A 27,351-nucleotide genomic window follows, 5' to 3' on the forward strand; every position below is an offset into this window, starting at 1 on the left:
GTCACGGCTTGGGACTCACATTTCCACCTCCAGCTTCCCTTATGAGAGTCTGGTCCGGGGGGTACTGGAGTCGGGGCAACAAAGGGAAGGGGCCCAGCCACAATGAAAGCTGGAAGGCTTCACCAATTTTGCTGCTCTGGAGAATGCAAACCATCACAGTAAGAGAGGCGAGAGCTTTATGAGCAACCAGTTAAAGGCTAAAGGTTAACCGGAGTCATTTAAATGATATGCATATTTCCTGGCTTTGCACATCTCTGGAAAACCCCCGACTGCATTTAGAGAAATGCAAAGCACAGAATAAATGCGAAGGCCTGGGTATGAGCGATAAAAGACAGATGAATGTGAAAGATAATGTGGATACACCAGATTGAAAAATCAGGACGTTGCATGGGACTTTTCTACAGGAAGACTTGGCAGGGAGAGGAAAGCCAGGGTGAGCTCACCTTGAACCTATATCCACAGGAAACGTGGTACCTTAACTAGTCTGAGGGAAAGATGTGGCACAAAGGGTTAGTTTTCCATTGCAAATATATGTGTCAGAACTGGCCGTTTCCAGGACTTGCCTGGCCCAGGTGGATCAGGAGAAGGAAGGGTAGACATCTGGGTATTTATTAGTGCTGTAGGTGACATTACTCCACAGGGTCCTTCCAGCCCTGCCTGTGTCAACTGTACAGCTGTGGGGAGGGTCCTCGGGGGCATAGCCACCTCTGAGGACCTTCTGTCTCTAACAAGCTGCCCAAGGCTTCAGAGACTCAGGGGTAAGGTGTAAATGGTTAATGCTTTCAGTGGCTAACCAAAAGGACAGAGGTTAGAGTCCACCTACAGGTACCTTTGAAGAAAGTCCTGGTGACCTACATCTGAAATATCCACCATTGCAAATGCTACGGAACACAATTCTCTTGTGGCCCCTGTGAATCAGAGGAGACTAACTAGCATCTGGCTTGGAATTTTTCACATAGAGGCCTATCATACGGATGGTTAACGTACAGAAGAGGGGAGGGGGCAGAGTGATGAGACATGCAACACTGAGTCTGCAGGGGAGATGGGGGTCTGTGCTTTGCTCTGGGGGCCTCACTGATTCTGACTGTGAGTTCTGGGGTGGGAGCAGTTGTACTTCTGACTCAGAGTTGGGGAGGGGTGTATTCTCCTGACTGAGAGCTAGCAGGTAGGCATTCTCTTAAGAGCTGGGAAGGGGGTCTTTACTGTAATTGAGAGCTGGAGGGTGGGAGGGTGGAGGAGGTATTCTCCTGACTGAGAGCTGGGAGGGGGTCGTTCTCCTGACTGAGTTGGGGGAGGTGTTCTCCTCACTGAGCTCTACTGAAGGTCATGTTATCGTCTGCCTGGGGTTCAGCCCTCCCTCCCCGCCAAGATTTGTTTTGGGTGTTCTGTGGTTGATAAGATATTAGGGTCAGAAGCCAAGCCTGCCCCCTGTGGAGACCTGAGCCATCCCCGGGGATCCTGTGTCACCTCACTTGCCTCTGATCTGGGGCCAGGCTAGGAAGGGGTAGTGGGCGTGTGGTGAGTCCTGTTCCTCAGAGTCCTGTGTGGGCAAGGCCCCAGACAGCCTCACCAAGTAGGTGGGGCCAGGGATATCTTAAAAGTCACCATTAACTGTCAACCCACTCCTCGCAGAATTCCAGTTTCCTCAGGTGGCCAGATGTGGTGGTAGGGGCTAAATCAACAGCACAGTGAGGAAGTGGGGGACTGGGAAGTCACTCTCAGGGTAGCTACCTGAAGAGTATGACAGTCAGTCAGTCTTTTCTACATGACCAGAGAGAGGTAAAGAGGAGTAGCATGTGTGTGAGTGTGTGAGTGTGTATGTGTGTGTGTGTGTGTGTGTATGCAGGGCTGTGGGAGGGGTCTGGCAAACACGATACAAGGACGCCACTTGCTACTGGTACAGAAAGGGCAGCGAGGAAGCGGCAGCCTAGCCAGAGAGCGGCTTCTGGAGTCTGGAGTCTGGTGAGGGAGGACAGGTTTGGATGTCCTCTGCAGCCTGAGTGGGCAGGATTTACTGACAGTGTTCTTGCATGGATGAGAGAAAGAGAGGAGACAAGGATACCCCAAGGTTTGTGGCCCGGCAGCTGGAGGGGCCAGATTACCATCTGAGATGGGGAAGACTGGGGGAGGAGCAGGCCTGCATAAAACCCCCTCCGCTGAGTTTTTACCATTCTCAGTTTGAGATGTTTATCAGTCAATGCTGACTGGGCCCTGGGGGGTCATGCCAGGCACTGTGCCCACCCAACTCTCCAGGGTCTTCCAAATAGCCTGCCAAATCTCTGCTTTACAGACTAGGAGCTCTGTGGTTTCTCGGGATGAAGAAGCATGCCACAGCTCTGTGCTCTGGTTGCCCAGAGAAGCAGCCGTATCCAGAACCCATCCACTTCCTGAGGGCCAGAACAGGCCTCCAAAGGCACTACATCCTGAACACATTAAAGCCACCAGGTCCCCTCTGACTGGAGCAGTCAAAACTGTGGACCCATTTTCAAATGCATGGGAAGGACTGGGACTTGGAGGAAAAACATTTGATGTGCAGACTGTATTCTGCAGAAATACTAACATTAATGGGCAGTGAAGCAAAGGCACTGCTGCTCAAATGCCTCATTTCCCAAAGCATTATGTTGTTAAGTGCTGTTGAGTCGGTTCCAACTCTGTACAGCAGATACAAACAGCGCCCAGTCCTGCGCCATCCTCACACGGTTAGGATTGAGCTCATGGTTACAGGCATTGTGGCAGCTCTTCCCCAGATGGACTCTGAATGCTTTCCAACCTGAGGGGTTCATTTTCTGGTACTACATCAAGACAGGGTTCCACTGCTACTCATAAGGTTTCCAGAGGCAAACCCCTCAGAGATGGACCATCTAGTCCTTCTTACTTGTCTGTCTTAGTCTGGTAGCTCTCTGAAACCTGTCCACCGTGGGTGACCCTGCTGGTATTTGAACCAATGTTGCAATAGCTTCCAGCATCACACAGCACCACACAAGCCGCCACAGTACGACAAGCTGATAGATGAGCGTCGGTTGGGATACACTAGAAATACTGTCCTGCAAAGGAAGAGAAATACTGCCTGGCTCTTCAGAAGAACTGGCCTAGGACTACTTCAGTCTATAAACCAACAAACAAGGGCACTGCCATTAGGTGACCTTGTGATGTCAGCAGGTCACGTCTCTCTAATGTAGCTCAATTATGACTGTAAAGTTTATATAACAAGGAAAGATTACAGGAATATACATTAAACCACATCAATGAATGCTACTGAGAAAGAAAGAAAGAAAAAAATAGGTCCAGCAGACAGGTACCAATCAAATAATCAATACTCAGGAAACAGCTACATCACCCTTGCTTTGGAAGAACCAAATGCCGCTGCAATTGGATTTGCTTAAAAATTGTCCACTTGAACAAAACTGACAGCTGTATTATAATCACATTTCCAGTCAGTTTATAAGACGCAAATTTCATTTCTCCGTATTTCGACTTCATTTCTGAAAAAGGGCCAGCAGGATTATTCATCAAACAAATGGAGGAGGTATCTCATTCACAGAGAAGGGGAAATGCTGTGAATTCTGTGGCTGCGGGCCCCTCAGAGAGTTTGGGGTTGAATTCAACATCTTTTTTCCTGCTCAGTCAAGTTCAGGGGTCCTAGTTTCAAAGGGGTTCCAAAAAATAAGGCAGTATGGAGGCACTGGCATTTTAGTGTTTACAGAGGTTATTTGGGGTCACTCACTGTTGAAATAAAAACAGTCTCTATTTTGAAGAAACACCAAGGTGAGCTGAAGCTGTTTGGTCTATTTCATTAGAAACAGTCTGCAGCCATAACAAAGGCACAACAGAGTCACTCTCTCACCTCAGTCTCACAACAACACTGGGAAGCGCCGCCTGCTTGTCAGTGACTGCTGGAGGGGGTGGGGTGTGTGGCTCATTCAAGCGAATGGAATGCTCAGGCTGCAGTGGTTCAGCCCAACAGGCAGGAGGTATGAGGAGATGAAGTGAGGATGAAGTGGTCCGTGCACATTTGAGAGGTGCAGGAGGAGGAGAGTGGGGGCGTCACCTAACCAGTGGGGGGGAGGGGCTCAAAAGGACACATCAGGCAGAGGGACAGCCTGGACAAAGCCCTAGAGGGGAGGCCTGAAGGCTGGGTGCAGGGGGGGTAGCAGAGGTGGCCAAGGAGTACAGAGATGTGGTCGACTCTGACTCGGGGCGATTCCGTGTGTAGAGTCGAATTGCTCCAGAGTTCTCAAGGGTTAATCCTTTCAGAAGCAGAGAGCCAGACCTTTCTTCCAGGTTCTCTGGGTGGGTCTGAAATGCCAACATTTAGGCCAGGAGTCAAGTGTTTAGCCATTTGCACCACCCAGGGACTCTGATGTGTCTTTGAATATGGGGCAGCAGGGGACACCCACTGGTGTGAGGAAGGCTGCGGAGTGGGCTAGCATGTAGCATGTCATGGTATGAAGAGCCGGGACTGGGCAGGGCTGAACTGCAGAGGTGGGCTGGCTGTGGCCTGTGATGGTGGCGGGAGTGAGGGGTCAGGAGTGACTCTGAGGAGGCAGGTTGGGTGACCGTCAGGGTGAGTGGCCACTAGGCACTCACCACACAACTCCCGTCTCCATGGAAAGAGACCCAGTGTGAGACCCCATTCCCTTTAAAGACAGCAGTGGGGCTGGGGTTGGGTTGGGTGGGGGGACGATCCTGGCTGATAAGCCAAAACGTCACACACAAAATATGCGTTTTGATGTTTCTGATGCCATGTGCGTACTGGCCTCTCGGATGTCACCTTCTCAACATTCATCCCCTTCGATGGTCAACTGGGACACACTTCTCCGAGGTTCTATGCTCAACTTGGGAATGAGCTCCCCAAGGAGCCATTTGGAGGTGAATCAGCCTCCTCTGAGGGTTTCGGTTCTGCTCCCATCAGCAGGCCCCCAGTTTCCTGAAAGTCATCTTTCCAAGAAACAGACCTTTTAATTAGCAAGCTCGTGTGGCCTCCTCCAGCTTCGATACCTCAGTGGTGGGCCTGGGCTGTATCACAATGCTGCCCACCTGCCTGTGGAGAACCTCCTAAGGAGAAAACAGATCCTTCAGTGCCCAGCGGGTAGCTGAGAGGATGGCTGTGAGGGGCGGTTTCTTCTGAAAGCCTCGGCAGGTCGAGGGGCATGCTACGCATTAGTGATGGCGTTTTGCTTTTCACCCACAGAATCATTTGGAAGCAGGCACTGCAGTCCCCAATTTGGGGATGAGAAAGAAAGGTCAGAGATTTGCTAACACTTTTGCCAAATGTCCCACCACTGGGATTCTCATTCAGGCCTGCTGAGTCCAGGGCTCTGGGGTGCTAAACATTCATTACATACAAACACACATACACACAATTAATTAAACTTTGGATTTCCAAGGATTCCATCTCTCTCCTGTCGCTCCCTCAAGCTTTGTTTTGAAAAACACCACACGTCCAGCAAGGTTTAAAACACAGCGTGAGAGGCAAACAGATACCGTTCACCTAGATTCATCACAGGTTATTCACATTTGGTTGCATTTGCTTTTTCTTTCTTATATACACACATATTTTTATTTTCAAAATTATTCCAGAGTTGCAGGTGCTGTGACCCTTGACCCCTGCACAATCAGGATGTACTTCCCACAGAACCACAATGCCCTCATCATACCCAAGAAACGTACCATCGACCTCAATCATATTATCCGGTTATAATCCATAGACAAATTCCCGCAGTTACCCCTTAAACACACCCTTATGGCTACGTTCTCCCTCAGTCTGAGGTCTGCTCCAGGTTCCCTGCTGTCAGACCTCTGGCGTCTCAGTCATTGAAAGCAGCCCTTCTCTCGTATTCCCTGACAGTTTTCAGAAGTCCAGGTTACCTCTCTGCCTTCATTGAGATATGTCTTCTGTAGTATCTGTTCACTAGGATGAAGCATATGACCATGACAGAGAATTTTCCAGAACAAACAGGACCACAAAGCGACTGCTAACCATGCATGAGAAATCAATCAATGAGCTCACAATCTTGTGGACTTGGGGGAACATCAAGATCCTATGGTGAGAAGTGGCTCTCTGGGAGCCTCCACTTCAGCTAAAGGGCAAGCGCAAGCAAGCTAGGAACCGGGGGCACCTGGCGGAGCACTGCACAAGGACTGGATGACAGAGGAGAACTTGGGCTAGAGCCCAAGTGCGGATGGAGACTTTGCAGTATAAACTGGGTGACTCACACAGCTTCCCTGGGCCTTGCAGGGGCCACAGTGGGCAGACTGCCTCCAGCTGCCTCCTCGCTCAAGGCACAGGGGCCTGTGATCAGGGAAGCCCCTTTCCTGAGGACAGGCGGGAGGTCAAGTGCCCTTTTCAGGCAGGGCTCCACAGAGAGGAACCTTTGTGGGCCTTAGAACTGCATGGTTCTGCACAGTAAATGTCTGGACCCAGACAGCACAGTTTAGGACGTTCAAGGGGAGATGGTTCCAGACAACTGCATTTTTAACCAGTGTCCCAGGTGACTCTGATGGCCGTGGTCTGAAATGAGATGTTCATTCACCCCAGTTTAGGTTCCTGTTGATCCAGGCTAACTGCCTTCACATAGCTTCCATGGGGTGTGCGTAGACAAGCTGATGACGGTACAATTTACTATACGTCAGACGGTTCTGAGTACTGCGGACAATAAAGGAATGGAACAGCACATGGGGCTGGGGCACAGCACTACAGGGTTGGTCTCACTGAATCCCTGACATATGCACAAAGACCTGGAGGAAGCAAGCCGTGGGGACAGTCCCTGAGGTGGGAACATGTCTGCCTAAACACTGAGGCTGGACAGGGCCCAGGGATACACAGGGCCAGTCCCGTTACCTGTTGAAAATTCTTCTACTGCTCTTAGGGAGTACAGTTTGAGTTTGCCAGCCACTCCTCAGCAGAGAGATGAGGCTTTCTGCTCCCGCAAAGATTTAAAGGCTTGGAAACGCTATACAGGGTTGCTATGAGTTGGAACCGACCCAATAGCACTTAATAACAACAACTGTTTTTAAGCTAAAATGTCAAATCCTTGACCTATCTCCAAGGCTCAAAGAGTTAGCCTAAGCCATCCTCTTTAGGCCTGCCTCTCCACCCTTTCCGCAGGAGAAAGATGAGGCTTTCTTCTCCCGTAAAGATTTACTGCCTTGGAAACCCTGTATAGGGTTGCTATGAGTCGGACCTGACTCCACGGCACACAACAACAACAACAACTCTACCCTTTCCACCTCTCACCCTGCCTGCCCTCCAGCCACACTGCTGTCTCTCAAGTTCCTGAACTCCCATCAGCCACAGGACCTTTGCTTTGAATATGCAGCCTCTGTTCTCTGCTCTCGGGGACATGCGACATTGATCTGTGCTCCACTGAGGTCAGTGCTCTGAGGACACTGGTTTCCCCCTTGTAAATGGTCTGCACTTGAGTTTTCTTTTGAAGCTGTGTGTCATCGAGTCGGTTCTGACCCATAGCGACTTTGCATACGGTTTCCAAGGAGTGGCTGGTGAGCTTGAACTGCCGACCTTGCAGTCCAGGGGACACCTCATGGAAAAACAGCATGTGACAAACAGTTACTCGTGGTTTCTTTGGGGAGATCGCCCCTCATTCTGAAGTGATGCCCGTCCTACCCACCTTGTTATTAACAATGCCCTGCTCTTCAATGAGATGATAGTTAAGTGAATGCCTGCAGAATCAGCACTGGACTGCTAACTGTAATGTCAGCAGTTCAAACCCACCAGCTGCTCCTCGGAAGTTATGTATAGGAATTGACTCAACGGCACTTAACGATAATAAGTTGCTAAAATGAAAAGTTGGCAACTCTATTCCCATTAGTTTTCAGTGACCTTCTTACTGGGCTGTGTGTTCCCAAGGTCTGAAAGTGACTGTTCTCTGTTACACCGGGCACCTCCCAGGCCCCTGGTAAGTGAATTATCTCTAAACCTCAGTGAGAGATCCAACCTCAGCCTCCACTGAGGTGAGGGGGCTTCACCACCTAGGATGGGTACAACACTCATTTCTGGGCCCAAACAGCCAGAGGCATCTTTCTTACCCTCCAAAATACGGCCAGATGAATGATGAGCTGGAAGATCTCAGGCTATGTTCCTCAGAATGTGGTTCCAGCAGAAAACGCCAGCCCCTTGGAGGCAGCATTATGGGCCGTGTTTCATGGATTCAGCAGTGACAACACAGATGAAGCCAGCGCTGGCACCGTGATGTCATTGGGGCTTCTCCGCTCCCTTCTGAGAGAGCAGTTTTGCCATTTGAAAGGTGAGGCCACAGAGCCTCGCAGTGCAAGGTCCCCAAGTAGATCATGTTCTGATGGTCAGGCAGGTGGTGCATGAGACAGCACACAGGCCCCAGCCACAAGGACTGCCCCACCTGGCTCCCACCCAAGGTCAGGCCTGGGGCAGCTCACAGTTTCCAAATGGTGGCCATCAATTCAATTAGAAAGAGTGGCCCCCAAGTCCTTATCTGTTAGAGATGAGTGTTTGTAGGTGAACTAATATATCTTCCATTTGTTTTAAAATACTCTAGGCTGGGGGTGGTGGTGGTGGTGGTGGTAATATTTTAAAAAGAGAGATGGTGAAGCAGATGAAATAAAGCTTAGCCAAATGGGAATAACTGAAGTCGAGAGCTGGGTATGTGGAGATTCATTAGGCTACTCTGTAATTCTAATCTATTTTATTGAATCTTCCGTCCTCCCTGACCTCCACCCCAGGCCCCTCTTCCCACCAGTGAGAAACAAAGCAGGTCTCTAGTTTTGTACGCAGTCTGCTTGCTTCTGTTCTGAGAGGCTCCTTGGCAGAAGCAGCCCTTTTGGGGCTCACCTGCCACACCTGGGCCCCAGACCTTTGCTGCTTTCATCCCCTCGGTGAGATGGCCTCTTGGGGTACTCTTGACACTGGTTTCGTATCAAAGTGTGACTAGCTCAGTAAACACAGTCACCTCCTTCCTGTGGCCTGCCATTGGCATTTCTTTCAGGTGGTGGGACCATGACCATATCAAATTAGATTGAAGTTTACCAAGTTCTGGCAGGGAGATTCAGTACCGTGGCCTCAAAGCACATCCAATTGCCATCATTCAGTCAGTAAGAATGCTGGGAGACCTGGTAAGGCAGTGGATGGGCACTGGGCGGCTACAGGAAAGGTTGGTAGTTCAAACTCACCAGCCATTCGGAGGGAGACAGATGTGGCTGTCTGCTCCCATAAAGATTTACAGTGTAGGAAATTCTGTGCAGCCCTTCCACTCTGTTCTATAGGGCTGTGGTGAGTCCAAACCAACTTGGTGGCAGGGGGTTTGGTTTTTTGGTTTGGGTCCCCTTTGATGCCTTTGACATTTTTTCTTAAGGTACTAAAGGTCTTTTATAAAATGGAAAGTAGGATTATTTTCCCCCAAAATGGGAGGTAAGACGTTCTAACATTAAAAAAAATCATCCCCAAAAGAACTCCTAAAATATAAAATCAAAACTAGCCAAGAGGCAGACGTGTATAACTCCTTATAGTACTGTTGTTAGGGAGCATCAACATAGTTCCCACTCACAGAGACCCTGTACAGAGTGAAGGAGCAGCTGGTGGATTTGAACTGCCAACACTGTGGTTAGCAATCCAGTGCTCATTCTACAGCATCACACAGGACTTCCATTCTAGTAGCATGCACTTCCAAAATCCCCAATTCCTAGTATCTCTCTGGAGTCCCCCCCCTCTTTAACAAAAGACAGAATTTGCAATCAGTCTGGGCAAAGAGAACCAGCCATTCCTTTCTTATGGCCAGTGACCCCAAAAAGCGCAGTTAAATGATCTCAACTAGCAAGCCAATCAATTAAAACTGGTGAGTGAAGTACTTTTAACCTTTATCTCAGTAGGCTGTTCCTCGGGGGAGAAGGGGAGGACCGTGAGTTCCCAGCATTGAATTTAATTTCCTTTCATAGATGCTCACGTTCTTGATGTCCTGATGGAAGGGCCACCTTTACACTGGTTCCCTTTCTTTCCTTGAGAGACAGGTTTATGGGTCTCTCCAGGCTACTTGAGCCATATGAACCCTTGCAGAAATTCCCGTGGTTACCTCTCACAAGCCAAAGGACCAAAGGGGGCATGGCTGGTTTATTGTTCTTGCAAGAAAGGGAAAGAAGAAGGCCAGAAAAGGAAGCTAGACAAGCAGGTGCAACTCATGCTAACCATTATCTGAGAATCTTCTGTGCGTCAGGCAGGATACTAAGCTCTGTAGACACACCAATCACTTAGCAGGTGAGTGTGTTCAGCAGAGTGCACCAAAAAGAGGTGAGAGGTGACCCCGAGGCACTTCTAAAATCACAGCCGATGAATACCTGGTGGAGGCCAGTTCTGCTTTGACACACACAGGGTCACTATGACAGAGCCAACTGAATGGCAACCAGTTGGATGTTTTTGTAAAAAAAATATTGACCATAGTGTGTGAGTGGAGTCTGCTTGCTCAAGGAGCCGGGGTGATTTCAGTGGTTTGTCAACAACTGCTAACCTAGCAATGGGCAGTTCAAGCCCACCTAATGGCTCAGCTGAAGAAAGGCCTGGAAAACTTACAGCTAGGAAAATTCACTTGTCATGAGTTGGAATCGACCTGACAGAAACGAAAAGGTTTATTTTAACTGCTCGGTCGTATATTTTGTTCAATCCTCAAAACAGCCTTGTAATGTAAGAAAAATCAACCCTGTTTTACAGCTACGGAAAGAGCAGCATGGGAGGGTTAAGGCCTGCTCATACGGAGTGAGGCAGAGATGTCGGCTCCACAGCCAACCCTCAGAGTTCTCAGCCATGACCACAGGTGCTGAAACTGAGTTGTTTTGTCACAATTCACTGAATGGTACATTAACACTCGGAGAATTTGACCACATGTAAATTATTCCTGTTGTGGTGCTGTATGATAAGCACTGGACTGCAAACTACAAGGTCAGCAGTTCAAACCCACCGGCTACTCCTCAGAAACCCCGTACAGGGTTGCGGTCAATCAGAATCAACTTGACAGTCTACTCAACTCATATTGTACCATAAAAATGCTGATGAAAACAACAATGAGGCAGAGGCAGAGGAGGACAATGCTGTCCTTATCCTGGACAACAGAGGATGACCATCCATTGTTTCTATCTGTCTAGCATCCATCCCTTCTCTAGGGCTCTCCTCTGAGGGTGGCCTCCTGTCTCAAACCAGGGTGATTTTGTGTAGAAGGAACTGGTTCTACCATCCAGCATCAGGACTGGACACGAGACCCCAATCTAATGGCCATTCTAGTCAGTTCAATGACTGTCTTCCTCTGGGTTTTTATATAAGTTCTTGAGAAAGAGAGGTTCTCTCTGTTAGAGCTGTTCAGTGGGCCCAGCAAATCTTGTGGCTTCAGATGACCATCTTTGTAGCTACCTGGGGAGAGCCCTCCTGCGGATGAAGGCAGAAAGCAGGAAGCGATACTGAGGGGCAGCAGGGCAGCCTCCAGGAAACAAAGCCTGAGGAGCCGATCCAGCCATGCCTGAAGGCAGGCTAGTCCCAGATTTTTCAGCAGCTTTGGCCCAACCCCCTGTCCTTTTCCTTAAACCAGTCTGAACTGCATTTTCTCTCTTAGAACCAAAGAGTCCTCATCCACCACAGGACCATTGAGAGATGGGAATCATCTTGCTCAGGAGTGGGCCAACAGCCCACACAGCACATGAAGGGGAGAGAAACCACCAATGCAGAAGAGTGAGTGGGAGGCACCAGGGAGCAGTCTTTACATCCACTGCCTGCTTCAAATCCCATCCCATGATATTGAGGAGAGAGAACATGGAGGAAGCCCAAGAGTGGTGAAATGCAGAGCTGCAGTGATAAGAAAGCACATAGGGCTCTCGCCTTCACAGGCCTCATCTGTATCTAAATGTCAAGGGTTTGCTTCACAAACGTTTCTCTTTACCAGCAGAATCTTTTTATCCCTGGGACCAGAGAGAAAACCTTAATCCACAAAACCAAGACAACTGGCGCAGTTAAGTCTGTGGAGGGAGGGAATCTGGCACTGTGCCCGCCCTTCACTGCCCTCTGAGCAAACCTCCGGGCCAGCTCCACCAGTAGGACCCTAGACAGACCCTGTCTTCACACATGTCACAGATGGTCACAGATCAACCACAGTATCAAAGGCAGGTCTTGTGCTGACCCCCCAAACCCCAGGCACGTCGCAGGCGAGATGGTTCACTCACTCAGATCCAAAACGTCGTCAGTTTTGATCAGATCCTCCTCTCTGGTCAGTGGCAGCTGGGTCTCGGGCTCGCCTCGCAGCTGCAGCGCCAGGGAACGTAGCATGAAGAACACCCGGATGGCCTGCACAGAGGTTCAGAGTGAGACTGCGTGCCGTGCCACTGACGTGCCTCCCAGCACTGAGTCACAAGAGAAAAAAGCAGACCCCCAGAGCCCACCGCTCCCAGTTGTGAGGTTCCAGTGTTCTCAGAACCAGGCCCCAAACCAGTGCTCAGCTGCCCAGAGACTCAGGTTAGGGTCACCTCACCGAACGGAGCTCTTTCCCCACATGTCCTGTGACCTTCACAACCCCGTCCTGCAGGCCTTGGCCCCATTTCACAGACAAGGCAACTGAGACCTCAAGAGGTGGGCAAGTGCTTCTAATAAGGGCTGAAGTTGGCCTTTTCCAATGAACTCAGTGTGGAATCTGGAAATCCGTATCACAGGTAAGCATTTTAATATCCCAACTACTAAGGGTGTGTGTGGGAGGGGAGGGAGAGGGTGCGTGCGGGAAGAACAGGGGTGGTACAGAGCCAGCGAGAGACTCCCTGAGCCATATTGGGTCATGCTGGTGGCCAGGGGTCTGCCCAGGCTTGGCAGGCAGCTCCGTGGGGGTGAGGTGACCCTTCCTGCACAAGGTCTTTCCAGAGAGTAAAGCAGCAGTGAACCAAGCCCCAGTAAGCCAGTAGTTTGTGCAGAAGCAGCTGGCACCTCGGGGTGAGGGGTGGAGGGGAGGCTTGTCCTGAGGGCACTCCCTCCCTGAATCCTGGTCAGGGCCATCTGGTCACCGAAAGGACAGCAAGCAGAGGGGTGGTCACCATGTCTCCCTGACTTCGGATTGGCCTGAGGGACCAGCATCTGATGCTGAGCAGGACAGTTGCCCTCAGTGAAATGCAGAGGGTCATTGCTACCCTGCAGGGCTGTTGGGAGGCTCTGACACCTTGCTGGCGGGGCAACTGCTGTCCCCAAATACAATCATTTGACTGGCACCATGCTGGGCACCAGAGAGGATGGGCCCAGTGATCACTGAGAGTCACACAGAGACGCAGGTCCACACTCTCAGGCCTTCCTGTGGCCAGCCCCAGGGGGCTGTGAGGGGAGCCTGGGTCTACACAGCAAGGTTCCTCCCCAAACACGAAGGAGGACAATTCCCATCTGACACCCTTAACCCTAAACTGTCTTGGCCCGGAACCAAAGGGAGACCTGGACTTGTTCTCACAAGGAAAATGGCAGAGCTAACCTATCCCGCAGGCCTCTTCTGAGGTCAGGCATTGCCCTGTGTCAACTCGAAGGCCCTGGAGAAGAAAGGTCACCTTTGATGGGACGAGAATGGTGGTGGCACTAGTATCAGACTGTTCTCAACTGTTTGTAAAAGGTGTTGTGAGCTCCGTGGAGGTGGTTCAGGCTCCTATCAACCCTGCATAGGGTCTCTGAGGCTGCACATCTTTGCAAGAGCAGACGGCCTCTTTTTTTCTCTTGTGGATTGGCTGGTGGTCTTCAACCGCAGACATTGTCATTTGCAGTTCAGCGCTTATCTTATGTTGTTCTTAAGTGCTATGGAGTCGGTTCCGGCTTAGGGTTCCCAAGGAATTGCCAATCATGCAGTTAGCAGTCCAATGCTTATCGTCCAGAGCCACACCAGGACCTGTATGCACACTGCTGCTGTGTACCATTTCTCGTCAGTTCCACCTCACCACAGGGTTTCTGAGGCTGCCTATCTTTGGGGGAGCAGACAGCCTCCTTTCTCCCGTGTTTGTAAAACCGTGTCTCCGTAGAGACCTCAGCAACGATGAGAAGAAAAAGCAGCATGTCTCCATCGATTAGACAGGATTTTCAATCACCTCAGATGGATGTGAAAGTGGCCCTGTTAGCATCAGCACTGTACTGTGAACTACAAGGTGTGAGTTCCAACCCCCCAGCTGCTCCTCGGAAACCGTACACAGGGTTGCTAAGAGTTGGAATTGATTTGATGGCACTCTGGTAGCATAGTGGTTATGAGTTGGGTTGCCAACCTCAAAGTCAGCAGTTTGAAACTACCAGCGGTTCCGTGGGAGAAAGATGAGGCGTTCTGCTCCCGTAAAGATTTATAGCCTCAGAAACCCTGTGCAGGGTCACTATGAGTCGGAACTGACTCCACAGTACTTAACAACAACAAAGAACTGGTGCATTTGAGTTATGGTGTTGGAGAAGAATATTAAAAGTACTATGGACTGCCCGAAGAGTAAAACAAATGTGTGTTGGAAGAAGTACATCCAGAGTGCTCCTTAGAAGCCAAGGTGGCAAGACTTTGTCTCTCATACTACGGGTACTGTCAGGAAGGACCAGTCCCTGGAGACGGACATCATGCTTGGTAATGTGGAGGGTCAGTGAACAAGCGGGAGAGCCTCAATGAGATGGACTGACACCATGGCAGCAGCAATGGGCTCTGGTGTAAAGACAATTGTGAGGATGGCACAGGACTGGCAGGGGAGTGTTTCATTCTTTTGTGAATAAGGTCACTCGGAGTCAGAACCAACTCAATGGCACCTAACAACAACTCTGTTCAGAATCAAAATCGTTTCCTCTTCTTCAGCGCCCACCGGGTGCCAGGCACTGTGCTGGCACAGCTTGAAGAGGAAGAGAGATGAGAGGGCAGAGTGATCCAGGTTCACGCCACTACTGAGCTGGGGCAGGAGTCTGCCAGCCAATCAGGAGGAAGTTCAAACAGTCGGGCCAGCCCACAAGGACTGCAGAAAGTCCAGGGATGGGTTTACACTTGACATGCTTTACAGCTTCTTGTTGTTGATAACTGCATCTGTTGTTATGTGCTGCTGAGTCAGTTCCGACTCACAGAGACCCATATAGGGTTTCCGGGGAAGAGCTGGTGGGTTTGAACTGCTGACCTTGTGGTTCACAATCCAGCACTGATCCTACAGTGCCACACAAGAAATCCTAAGTGCAGCTGTTGTTGTTAAGCGCCACTGAGCCAGTTCCAACTCATAGCGATCCTGTGTAGGGTTTTCGAGGAGCAGTTGGTGAGTTTGAACCAACGACCTTGTAGTTCAAACTGACCTTGTGGTCTAGTGCAGTATCCCACAGTACCACACGAGAGCTCTCAAATCAGAAAGTATGACCTCAGAGACGACGGACAATGAGACAAGGAGGTCCAGCCCATCATCACCAGGCTCCGTCAGAATGTCAAAACCCTGCCCTCTCGGGGTGAAAGAGGCAAAGAAACCAGGCAGGCCCAGAGCCCGGGAGGGAGAAAATAGATGCTGGTGTGGCTTCTACACATCAGAAATTCATTCTAAAATCTTAAAACCTTCAAAGATCAAAGTTTGGAATGTGGTTCCTGAGAGAAGCCTTTTTTTTTTTTTTTAAAGTAAAACATCTGCTTTTGCTCAGCAAGCAAGAAATGCAAGACATTTGCAGCAACACAAAAATATATATAAAAAAAGTATAAGATAGAATAAAAAACAACCAGTGCTATTGAGTCAGTTCTGACAACAACCCTACAGGGTTTCTAAGGCCATCACCCTACAGGAGCAGACCGCCACATCTTTCTCCACCAACAGTTCAGGTAGCAGGCATGTGCTTAACCACTGTGCTCCTCTGTTAGCAGTGTGCCACCCATGGAGCTTTTAAAAAAATTCTTTTTTGCTAAAAGAAGATGCACATTTCAAAGTATTGTTAAAAGGCAGACAACATATGGCTATGCTTTCCGATACTTCCAAAACACATCAGGAAAACGGACTCTGGAAGGAGGAGGAGACTGGGCCCTGAAAGGGGAGACCGTGCCAAGCTAAATCATAAAGAGACACCTCCAGTTTCTTTACTTCCAGGTGTCTGGGAACAAATTCTGGCAAGGAGTGTCCCTAGGACATGGTTCACTGAGTCGAGCTAGAGGACAGTTTCAGAATCAGCCATACCTTAACTCAACCTGAGGCTTAGGCAAGTCACACAAACCCCAAGCCCAGAAATTACCCAGCAGCCTGGCTCACAGGGCCAGTGTGGGCAGGTGAGGGACACAGCCTGGAACTGGCCTGGGGCAAATGCTCTGCTGGCACCTTCGCTCCCGCTTCCTTCGTTGCATTTGCAGGCTGCTTAGTTTGGGTGACAGCCACCCAGGTTAGAAGCCCACCAAGCCCGCAGGAATGGCTCTACAAGTCAGTCATTCTTAAAAGGGTGCGGGAGCTGTTTAAAATGGGCACAACCCAGTGAGAAAGCGATTTGGCAATCTGTAGAGAGTCACACACACACAAAGAAAGAAAGAAAGAAATGTTCATACCCTCTGAACCAGAAATTCCGTTTCTGGGAATTTATCCTAAAGAAATAACCCAAAAGAAAGAAAACACTGTATTCATAAAGCTCTTCATTACAGTTCAGTTAGGGAAAAAATAACATAATATGGGAACCAACCACAACGTCTATGGGCAGGAAAATGGTTACGTAAGTTAGGGCAGAAGTCACAGAAAACTTTTATGCAGTGAAAAAGGAATTTGAGTTATTATAACTGTATCACAACATGGGAAAATTCTTTGGCTACAGTGACAAGAGGCTATAGCAGGGCTGTGCTGGGAGGACTATGGGGCAATCTGCAAACATGAAAAGATGTTTGCAGACAAGCACTGGGAGGGGGACACCAAAATGCCTAAGTGTCTGTTTATTGTGATGGAGAATTCTTTTCCTTCTACTTTGGAAATATGACACATAATTTTGTTTTTCTCTGATGAACTATATACATCCATAAAGTAAAGTTAAATATCCTGTTTCCTCAAGGTCAATAGTGATAAACACAAAAGCTTATTATGGTTTTACAAGGGAACCGGGAAACAGAACGCAGGGAAATATAAAACTTGATGCCGATACATTGATTTCATAATGGCGTCAGAGATTATGAATTAAAGGTGGTAGGTTTCAGGATGTGATATCCACCAAAAAACCCCTGTCCCAGAGTCTCTTTCTTCTGTCTTGGGTAAGCATTACACTTGGGTGGCTTTAGTTGATGAATGATCCCACTTGGATCTCACTTATGATGCTAGAAAGCTGCATCCATCACTTACAGCCAGCATTTCCTGGGAGCTCACGCTTTGCCAGGCCCGGGGCTCCTCATTCACAGCCACTACGTCTTCTACTCAGGACAACAGTGGTGAGGTAAGACACATGGGGAACTGGAGGCTCGGGCAGTTGAGGAACTTATCCAAGGTCATACAGCTTAAGTTCGGACTACACCTAACTCATGAACCAGTGTTCTTTTCCCATCACTTTTCTCAACTGCCCCTACACACGGTGGGTCCAGGCCAAGTCTGAAGGCTCTGCTTGACTGTCCTCAGCAGACCCTTCATTTCAATGTGCCTTTCCCGTCTCGCCTGGCATGGCTGAGAGTCACTCTTGCTATTTTGGTCTTATCTGGTGTTTGTTTATTCACAGTTCTATCTCTGTATCTTGCACAGGGCTGGGCCCCTAGAAAATGGTCAACAAATGAAAGACCAGTTGTTGCTAGGTACCGTCTCCTAGTCATAGTCACCCCATGTACCACAGAAGGGAACACTGCCTGGTCCTGTGCCATCCTCGCAACTGCTGTTACCTTTGAACCCATTGCTGCAGCCACTGTGTCAATCCCCTTTGGGGGGTCTTCCTCTTTTTATTTTTTAACTTTTTACTGTGAATTGAATGAACGTTTACAGACAAGAACATTGGCTTTACATTCAACAAATCATTCACTTTGTTTCAACTCAATGGCTGCAATCCCATCCATGCAAGGACATTACCTGCCGTGTTCTCCCTGATTCCCACCTGCATCCCACCCCCCTTCCTAGCTCTTCTCAACTTTGTCCTTAGGAAAATGATGTCCTCTTGATTTTCAATGACTGACCATTCCATGGTGAGGAGATCTTGCTACTGTTGTTGTCCCCCATATAAACTTATCTACTAATTGCCTAGGAGTCCTGGTGTGGCACTGTGGGCTAAGGCATCAGACTGCAAAATCATTTGAATTGCAAGGTCGGTGGTTCAAGCTCACCAGTTACTCCTTGGGAACCCTATAGATAGGGTCGTTAGGGGATGGAATTGACTCGACAGCACTTAACAACAGCAACTGCTTGATTGAAAATTGGGCCACAAGTTCCTTCCAGACCTGACGACTGGTCAAAGGTCATAGTCTCAGGTTCCTCCAGTCTCTTTCTGACCAGTAAACCCGGTCTTTTCTTTTTGATGGTCTCCCTCTGTTTAACTAACCCTCTAAATAAAGAGCTCTGGTAGCACAGGGGTTACAAATCGGGCTGCTAATCTCACGGTCAGTAGTTCGAAACTACCAGCTGTTCCGCGGGGGAAAGAGGAGGCTTTCTGCTCCTGGAAAGATTTACAGCCTTGGCAACCCTGTACAGCGTCGCCATGAGTCGGAACCGACTCCACGGCACATAACAACAATAACAACATTGTACCAAGGATAATGCAGTTCAAACCCACCAACAGCAGTTGGAAACCCTATACAGGGTCATTATGAGTAGGAACTGACTCGAAGGCACTTCACAACAACACGAGAACGTCCTTCTCTGGGGCCTGATCCATCCTTGTAACACATCCAAGGCATGTGAGACACAGCATAGCCATCCTGGCTTCTAAGGAGCATCGGATAGGTTCCTTTTTCTGGGAGTCTTGGTGTGATACTGTAGGATAAGCATTAGACCACAAAATCAGTGTGAACCACAAGGTCGGTGGTTCAAACTCACCGGCCGCTCCTCGGAAACCCTACACAGGGTCGCTATGAGTCGGATCTGACTCAATGGCACTTAACAACAACAACAGCAACTTGGTATGTTCAACATTCTATGTCAACATCGTAAGTCAAAGGCATCAATCATTCATATGTGACAAGGCAACTGAAAAGATCAGGGTTTGGGTCAGGTGCACCTTAGTCCTCAAAGGGACATCTTGCTCTCTAACATTTCAAAGAGGTCTTGTGCAGTAGATCTGCCCAGAGCAATACGACCTTGGATTACTTGACTGTTGCTCCCAGGAGCACTGATTGTGGATCCAAGTAAAATAAAATCTTTGACAACTTCAATCTTAGCTCCATTTATCATGAAGCTGTTTAGTGATCCAGTTGAACGAATAAATACGGTGTGAAGCACCTCTTCATTGCCAGATATCTTCCTCTAGCTTGACGGCTTGTTCATCCTGCTTCCCAGTCTTCCCCGTCCCCTCACCCCACTCCAGACACCCGGCTCCTGGCACAGCCAGACTCTTTCTGACCTCAACCTCTGCACTTCTATCTGTCTGGGAATTCCCTCCTTTACTTCCATACACTACTGAATACTCATTCTCCAGTTTCACCACGAATAGCACCTCTACTCACTAGCTTTCCTGACCAAGGTTGGCTTTTGACTACTAACTTAAAGGCTGGTGCCAAGGAAAAATGACCCAGCAATCTAATTCCATAAAAAGGCATTGCCATGAACTGGAACCGGCTTGGCGGCGGTGGGTTTGGTATGGCTCTGATCGAAAAAGCCGGTCTCTTGTTCCTGACCATTTCTTTCCTTCATAGCGTTTGTTTACTATTGTTTATTTATTTGCTTTTTATTTGTCTCCCTAAAGTTCCAGTAGCGTAGTGGTTACGAGTTGGTCTGCTAACCTCAAGGTCAGCAGTTCGAAACTACCTATTATTTGAGGGAGAAAAGATGAGGCTTTCCGCTTTGGTAAATATTTAAAGTCTCAGAAATCGTATACAGGGTCACTAAGAGTCGGAACCGACTCCACGGCACACCACCACCACCACCACGTTAGGGGCAGAAGGCAGGGGCATTTTGCCTGGTTCAGTTCGCCACTCCTAATCTCAGTCCTATGCTTGGCACCTAACAGGGACCCAGCACTTACATGAATGAATATTTTAAACATTAGAAATGGTTCACTAGGAAATGTTGTATGAATCTCTTTGAAATGTGTGGGTTTTTTGAAAAGAGCCAGCCTCCTCAAAGTTAAAATAAATCTACTTGGTGGCGTGGGCTTGGGGTGGGGGGCAGCCCCAAACACTAAAGAAAGAACCCTTGAATCCAAAAGGATGACATGGAATGATCCCTGGAAACAAGCAAAAAAACTTGAAACGAACCACATAAACCCTCAAAAATTTGCTTTGGAGTCCTGGTGTGGCGCTGTGGGTTACTGCACTGGACTGCGAGGTTGGCTTGAACCTCAAGCTCAAGCGCACCTTGGAAACCAAATACAGGGTTGTATGAGCCGACCAGCTTGACAGTACTTAACAACAACAACATACTTCCTTTAGCTAAAATTCAAAGTACACTCTTGTGCTCTGATTTTTGAAATGGGCTTGAGGAGCTAAGCTTCCACAAGATTCCTGGCTGGCTACAGGAACAGGATTGAGGGTCAACAGCCAAAATTCTTCAGAAACAGATTTCTTACAGTCACAAAACCAAGTATTTCTAGGTGGAGGGCTCTGATTGGAGGTGGCTTACTGTACTTCATGTCATTCTGCTGTCTTCTCCCTTGTTTGGAAATGAACAGGTTCTGTGATTTGAGAGCTGCTTTTGCGAATCTGTGAGGCAGAAAAGTCTAACCAGAGATCCCAAAGGGGGTCCCAAGGGAGTCTGTGCCTCGGTCAGCAATATGGACCAGGCATCCCATATGGGGCAAGGGTGAGGGAATGGGCTGTCACCCCAGAGGACTGGCGCCTGAGGGGGATGTGACGGGCAAGGGGGGTGGCGGTAAGATGGGCCGGGCTGTCACTGGGGACCTGCCAGGCCCCTGGAGCCAAGCCTGCCTCCAGCCCTCACAGTAAGTCTGGAAAGGCGGCCCATGCTGCTTGTGAAGAAACGAGGCCCAGAGGAGGGGATCTCAGGACAGTGTCCTGGACCACACTGTGTGTCTCAGCCCTGCCTCCTCCATGTCTGTCCTGCAGGTCAGGGATGAGATACACATGCCACCCCAACTCCGCTCATCAAGCAGGGCAGGATGTCATCAGACAGCGTCACAGGTGACAGCCAAGGAGCCCAGGCCCTGGCATTGCCCATTCTCTGGCTTCGTCACTTCCCTAGGCTCTAAAGCCAGACCTTCTGGGAGGAGCCAGAATGAGCCCTTGCCTCCCCCATCAGTTGCCCAGACCACTCATCTTCTGCCTTAAGACCCATCCCCTCTGGAGCCTGCCCAGGTGGGATTAGGAACCTGACACACCCCCTGCCTTCCTCCTCACCTCGGCCTCCAGTCCATGGGTCCTGAACCCCGACAGTCCAGTACTGAGGTGGCCCATATAAGGAGGTAGAGTGGGAGCCAAGAAATCCTGGGGTGGCGCTATGCGTTAATGCGCCAGACTGCAAAGCCATTTGAACTGCAAGGTCGGTGGTTCAAACTCACCAGCTGCCCCTTGGAAACCCTATACAGGGTCACTATGGATCAGAACTGACTTGACAGCACTTAACAACAACAACAACAGTGGGAGCCAGGGGCCAAAGGGTGAGGTGTTTAGGAGGCTCAGGAGGCTACCCAGCCTAGGATGAATCCCAGCTCTGCTTCTTACTAGCTGAGTGACCATGAGCAAATCACTTGACCTCTCTGGGCTCCAGTTTCTTCCTCTATAAAATGGGGCTAACAACAGTGCCAACTTTCTAGGTGGCTGTGAGGATCAAATGAGAAAATCCATGTAGATAACAGATACAAAAGATCCACTTTGTCATGAGGGACACACCTGCTTGTACCCCCAGAAGACAAACCCACTGTTTCCAGTCAATTCTGACTCCGAGTGACCCTAGAGCACACAGCCCCATCTTTCTCCTGTAGAGCGGCTGCTGGGTTTGAACCACTGACCTTTCAGCCAGCAGTTATTGTGCCACTAGGCTTCCTCTAATCACATATGATGTTAAGAGAATCTAATTGAGCCATGAACCATAGCGAAGGCAGAGAGCAGCTCTCTGCCCACTGCCCACTGGCCTGTTGGCTCAGGACCTCAGCAGGCCTGAGGCTGGCCTTCTCTGCCTGGGGACCCGGCATCCTCTCCCGCAGGGAAGAGACGCCCACCTAGAGCATCTCCTGGGTCAGCTCCAGGTGAGTGTGCATTAAGAAGGTGCCAGTCCTCCGAGGGTGTTGGTACCAGGGATGGCCAATGCAGACATTGTCACCCAATAAGGCAAGCCGGTGCCCGGCTGGTGGGGTTTGCAGCCCGGGCCAGGCTCTGGAAGACAGACGTGGGCGGCTTGCACAGCACGGTGGGTTGTGTGGTGAGCTTTGTGGGTTTGCTCAGCCAACCAGGAATGTGAACTGACATAAGATTCATGGGTCTGACTTCCTTTGTACCCCGCTGACCAGGAGTGGGGGGGCCGTGGGTGGAAGGAGGAGCGGTGAAGGAAGGCCATAGAATCCTCTGGTCTGAGACAGACACTGACTATCACTCTTGCTTTTCAAACACCAAAAAGTGTACCATCTCTGCCGCCAGGCTACACAGGGAGGAAAGTGCAGGCTGATAACCTGGGACAGGTGTGCTGAGCTCTCTGTATTATCCAGTACCGCTCTGTCTCCAGGGAAGCAGTTTCTAGGAAAAGGTTCTGGTGCTTTCCAAGAAAGAAACTGCGATCTTACAAGGGTGATAAAATACCATGAACAGCCTCGCTAAGTCGGTTTCCTAGAGCGCCTGCTTCAGAAAAAACATGTGTGCTGATGACGGCAGCGCGATCCAGCCAGCTTCTGAGAACGACCGCACTCTCACACCCCCTCAGCGGCCAGGAGAACCAGCATGTCATCAGCCGCACAGTCTCCTAGGGGTCCCGGGCAGGAAGCCAGCCTCCTGGCTTCCTCTCACAGCTCAGGGTTCCTGTCTGCAACTGCTATTGGTGCCAGAGGAATTCCAACGCTGTGATGCAGAGGGCAACACCCTTAGCCCTGAGGGTGGTCATCACCCACTATGTGAACTAGAGCTGAGACCTTGGGAGTGGCTGTGGGGTCAGCGCCTTGGGAGAAGGGCAGGCAGGGCCCACTCACCCGTCGGGTCTTTTCCACGTCACCGCACGGCAGACGCTTCACAAAGTCGATGCCCGTCAGTGGGGTACCCGTCGGGGGCAGGAGGATGGAGGCATCCATCATGAGGTACTCCACATTCATGGGCTTCATCTAGGAAGGAGACACGAGAAACCTCTCAGACGGGAGGCCAGGCGGGAGGGCACTCACCTAAGGGGCAGGCTGGGCCAGGGCAGTTCCCCAGCTAGCCTGAGGGGATGTTTTTCTAAACTGCAAGATTTTACAATAATTGAAGTGACAGCTCGGACACTGGAGAAGTTGCTTCCTGGCAAAGAAAAGCTTTGCTTTCTAACCCTCATTCCCTCTGCACTGCACTCCCCCAGCAGGGACACAGGGGCTCTCCAAGGCTGAACCCTTCAGGATGACCCACCCTTTGAGGGTGAGCATGCCTCCATGGGAACAGTCTTAGCGATGACCTCCGGTTGAATGAGGACTGACCACAGGGCAGGCCTACGAGCTAAGCGCTTCATGTGCCGGCTCCTGGTCAACCCACTCGCAACTCGACAAGGATGCTCTTCCATTTACTGACGAGAAAACTGCAGCTCCAAGAAGCCGATGGCTGGGTACAGGACACAAACCCAGGCTGGTCTTGTTCCAGACCCCAAGTTGTTTCCCAGCCGTGGTAATATGCTTTATGAATAAACCAGCAAATCCTTGTCAAACATCTACTACACACACCTGCCAAACTCATGCCTCCCAGACGGTGTGTTAGAGTACTATCCCTATCGTTGGGGGACAATGAGCTCCAGGAAGGAGGTGTGCATGCCATGGAGGGGCGTACTGCCCTGCTCCTTCCACACTGCCACCTGCACACAGCCGTCCATCACTGAGCGGCATGGTGACATTTCCTCCCCACTGGGACAGGTCCCTTCATCACTGTGAACCACTGACTCTGCTCATATTCTGCAACCCCACACAGCCGCCTCACATGCCTGGCACGGTAAAGAAACGACACTTTCCAAAGGTGAACCTTCTATAGAACTCCTTTACCTTCCTCAAGTCTCACAACCTCTTTGGTGTCTTCCCTTCAAACAGAAAGTGGGTCTCAAAGTGATCATCCACTGTTCCCATGTTACACAGAGCTGAATAAGGGGGACAGGGGGCAGCATGGAATCCAGCCATCCAGATGCCCCAAGCTTCTGTACCCCCTCCTGCCTCTTCCTGAAGCTCCCCTGTGCTCTCTGCCCATAGCGTAAGCCCCTTCAGGCCTGCTGTTGCTAAGACTCCTCACGCCTCATGCAACAGTCAAGGCCTGGCTTTCTGGGCCCACTTCCTTTCCCTCAGCGGTGGATGGGCTAAGGACTGACTTTTAGTTAAGGAGACTGGAGCGGGTAAGAGAAAGGGGGAGTTCGGCTTTGTGTTTCTTAGGAGAGCAGGGCATTGTGCAGGCGACAGGACAAACAGAGCAACAAAGCCAGGAAGCTCCTTGGGGGTGGGAGTACACAGGGTTTTCCACCTCGCTCAGGCAGCTACAAGGCACAGGCCCCACTTCACAGCTGAAGAAGGCCCCGGCACAACACTGAAGCAGCTGGCGTCTCTGGCCAGTTATGGAGTCTCAGAGGGCTAGATGTGGTGGGGCTGAAAACTCAAGGTTTTCCACAGAGTCAATGAACACACGAGCCCTATGATTCCAAACAGGAAGCCAAACTGGAGAATCACATGATGGAGGGGACAGAACCATGAACGACAGCCAAAGCCATGTCGCTCTACCAGTCTGTGGGCAAAGACACTCACCTCAAAGGCCAGAGGACCTAAGAGGTGAGGGGTGGACAAGAGCAGCCCCGTGTGACCATGAGGAGGCCTGCGCAAGGGCTGCTGTGAACACCTTGGGCAACTCTGGAGATGAACTACGCCAAACTTACATTTGCCCCCTGAAGAGGCTCCTGTGAGGCCCCATCCATGCCATGAGGAGGGTGTGGTGCGTCTGGCTGTGTGCAGGCCCCAGGTGAAGGGGCTGGAAGCAGAAGAGCCTCTTGGCGCTCCCTCCCTGCCTACCCCTTTCTGACACCTTACACACTTAGGTTGATGATAAATGTCCCAAATCGCTTCCCTCTTTGGTGAGTAATGCCCACGAGGAAGACCATCTATCACCTACTAACCCAGCAGAACAGCAAGCTGCTGTCGTTAAGGGCCGTCAGTCAGTTCCTGCTCAAAGCAACCCTGGATAGGGCTTCTGAGCTTGTAAATCTTTGCAGGAGCAGAAAGCCACGTGTTATCTCATTACATAGTCCATGTTCGTAATGTGCCTTTTGTCTCAGTACTGAGATGCCCTGGTGGCATAGTGCATTAAGCACTGAGCTGCTAATCACAAGGTTGGCATTTCAAACCCCCCTCATTGCTCCATGGGAGAAAGAGAAGGCTGTCTGTTCCCATAAAGCTTGGATCTCAGAAACCCTACCAAGCAGCTCTACTGCATCCTTTAGGGTCAATGCTTTACTATCATTACAATAGGCTACGGGTCAATTGTATCCATTAGGGTCAATGCATTACAATCATCTTGATGCCTATGGTTTGGTTTTGGTTTGGCCCCGAAACTGCTTTCTTTTTTAAATGTGGTAAATACGTAGATAACAAAACATCTGCCACTTCAACACTTTTTATGTGGACAATTTAGTGACGTTATTCATGTTCATCATGTTGTACAACTACCGCCACTCGCACTTTCCAGATTTTGTCCTTCCTCCTAAGAGATGCTCAGTGCCCCTGATGGGGAAGAGGGCTGATTCTGTGCCAGCCCTGTAAAGTACCTTCTACATATTAAAGCTCTTGATCCTCACAGGAACCCAATGGGAGCAGCTACCATCATTGGCATCCTGTTTCCAACAAGGTCTGGTGAGTGGCTGAGCTGAGCTGTTTTCCTCTCAACCCATCACCCCACTGGAATGTTCCAGAGCGTGTCTCTTTCTTGAGGCTGTGGCACCAACAGAGGGTGTTCCTTCTGCTTCCAGTGTTGTATCAATAAACCAATTTTGACTCAGATTGACCCTACAGGACAGGGTCGAGCCATTCCACCAGATTTCCTCCAAGGCTGTAAATCTTCACAGGAGTAGCTGGCCTCATCTTTCTCCCTTAGAGCGGCTGGTGGGTTTGAACCACCAGCCTTGAGGTTAGCAGCTAGGCTCTTAAGCACTGCATCTCAGGGCTCCTTGTTGTAGCAATGCTACTTCCTTAATGTGGTAATTGTCCTAAAGATGAATAAGAGAATGCCTTTGGTCTTAAGAGAAACACGTGGATGTATTTATGGATGAAGGGACACAATGTCTAAAGTTTATCCTCAACTGGTTGAGAAGAATAAAACACTAAAATAATTACTGAAAAAAGAAGCCTGCAAAAATATGACTCGCATCAAAGTGGCTCTTTCTGACCCATCCTGGGAGCGGTGGATTGATCTGCAATCTCTACCAAGGTGGTGATGGAAAAGTGCCATGCTCAGTTTGCTTCACTTGGTCGGAGATCCCCCAGTTACTGAGTCCCTCTCAGCTTGGCTGGGTGGGCTCAGCAGCCGCAGGGACACACCAACGTGAGCATTCTGGCCAGTCCCTTACCGTCATGCTCCTGTACTCATCTTCAAACATGTCCAGGAAAATTTCTTCTCCCTAAGAAGAAAGGAGGAGAGAGAAGGCTATTCATATTTTCCCCTCCACAAACAACAAAGTATTCTAAGCTCCAGTTTGTGGCTTTTGGGGACATCTGTTTCTCATTAGTGACTTCTCGTAAATCACCAGGAAGCAAGACACACACGTGAACACACACACTCACAATATCAAATTGCACCACACGATACTTTTCTCCCCCTTTCTTTTTTCCATTAAGCTAAGGAGTGAGATTTCTCTGGTCGCAGAAATTAATTTAAAATAAGAGCAAAAATAGCACCATATACAATTAAAATACAGAAAGAAGAGGTTAATATTTCAAGTATTTAGCAATATTGGTTAATCCAGAATGGTTGGAGAAAGAACAAGATGTGGTAAAAGTGCCACCGTAAAGGGAGAAGGTTCCAACCACTGAAAGGAAAGGAGCATCATAACACCGGCTTAACGGTACAATGAGGCGGCTTCTTCTGTTGATTCTGAGGCGCTCCTTCGAGATTTTGTAGTTCCCTCAGGGTCATGAGTCTGCTTGGAAGGTCC

At 49.7% G+C, this 27,351-nt stretch overlaps 1 protein-coding gene across 1 annotated transcript in view; it reads right to left on the reverse strand.

The window, feature by feature from the left end:
• The window catches only part of CLEC16A (C-type lectin domain family 16, member A), a 239,663-nt gene that overhangs the window by 100,848 nt on the left and 111,464 nt on the right, over positions 1-27,351 (reverse strand). Inside the window, exons 17-19 of the mRNA XM_006867243.1 lie at positions 26,767-26,817; positions 23,186-23,314; positions 12,187-12,307 (exon numbers count right to left, since the gene is read on the reverse strand). Of these exons, the coding sequence (XP_006867305.1) occupies positions 12,187-12,307; positions 23,186-23,314; positions 26,767-26,817 (301 nt within the window). The remainder of the gene's footprint in view (positions 1-12,186; positions 12,308-23,185; positions 23,315-26,766; positions 26,818-27,351) is intronic.

The sequence above is a fragment of the Chrysochloris asiatica genome, unplaced genomic scaffold, assembly GCF_000296735.1.
Source record: "Chrysochloris asiatica unplaced genomic scaffold, ChrAsi1.0 scaffold00102, whole genome shotgun sequence".
NCBI lineage: Eukaryota > Metazoa > Chordata > Mammalia > Afrosoricida > Chrysochloridae > Chrysochloris > Chrysochloris asiatica.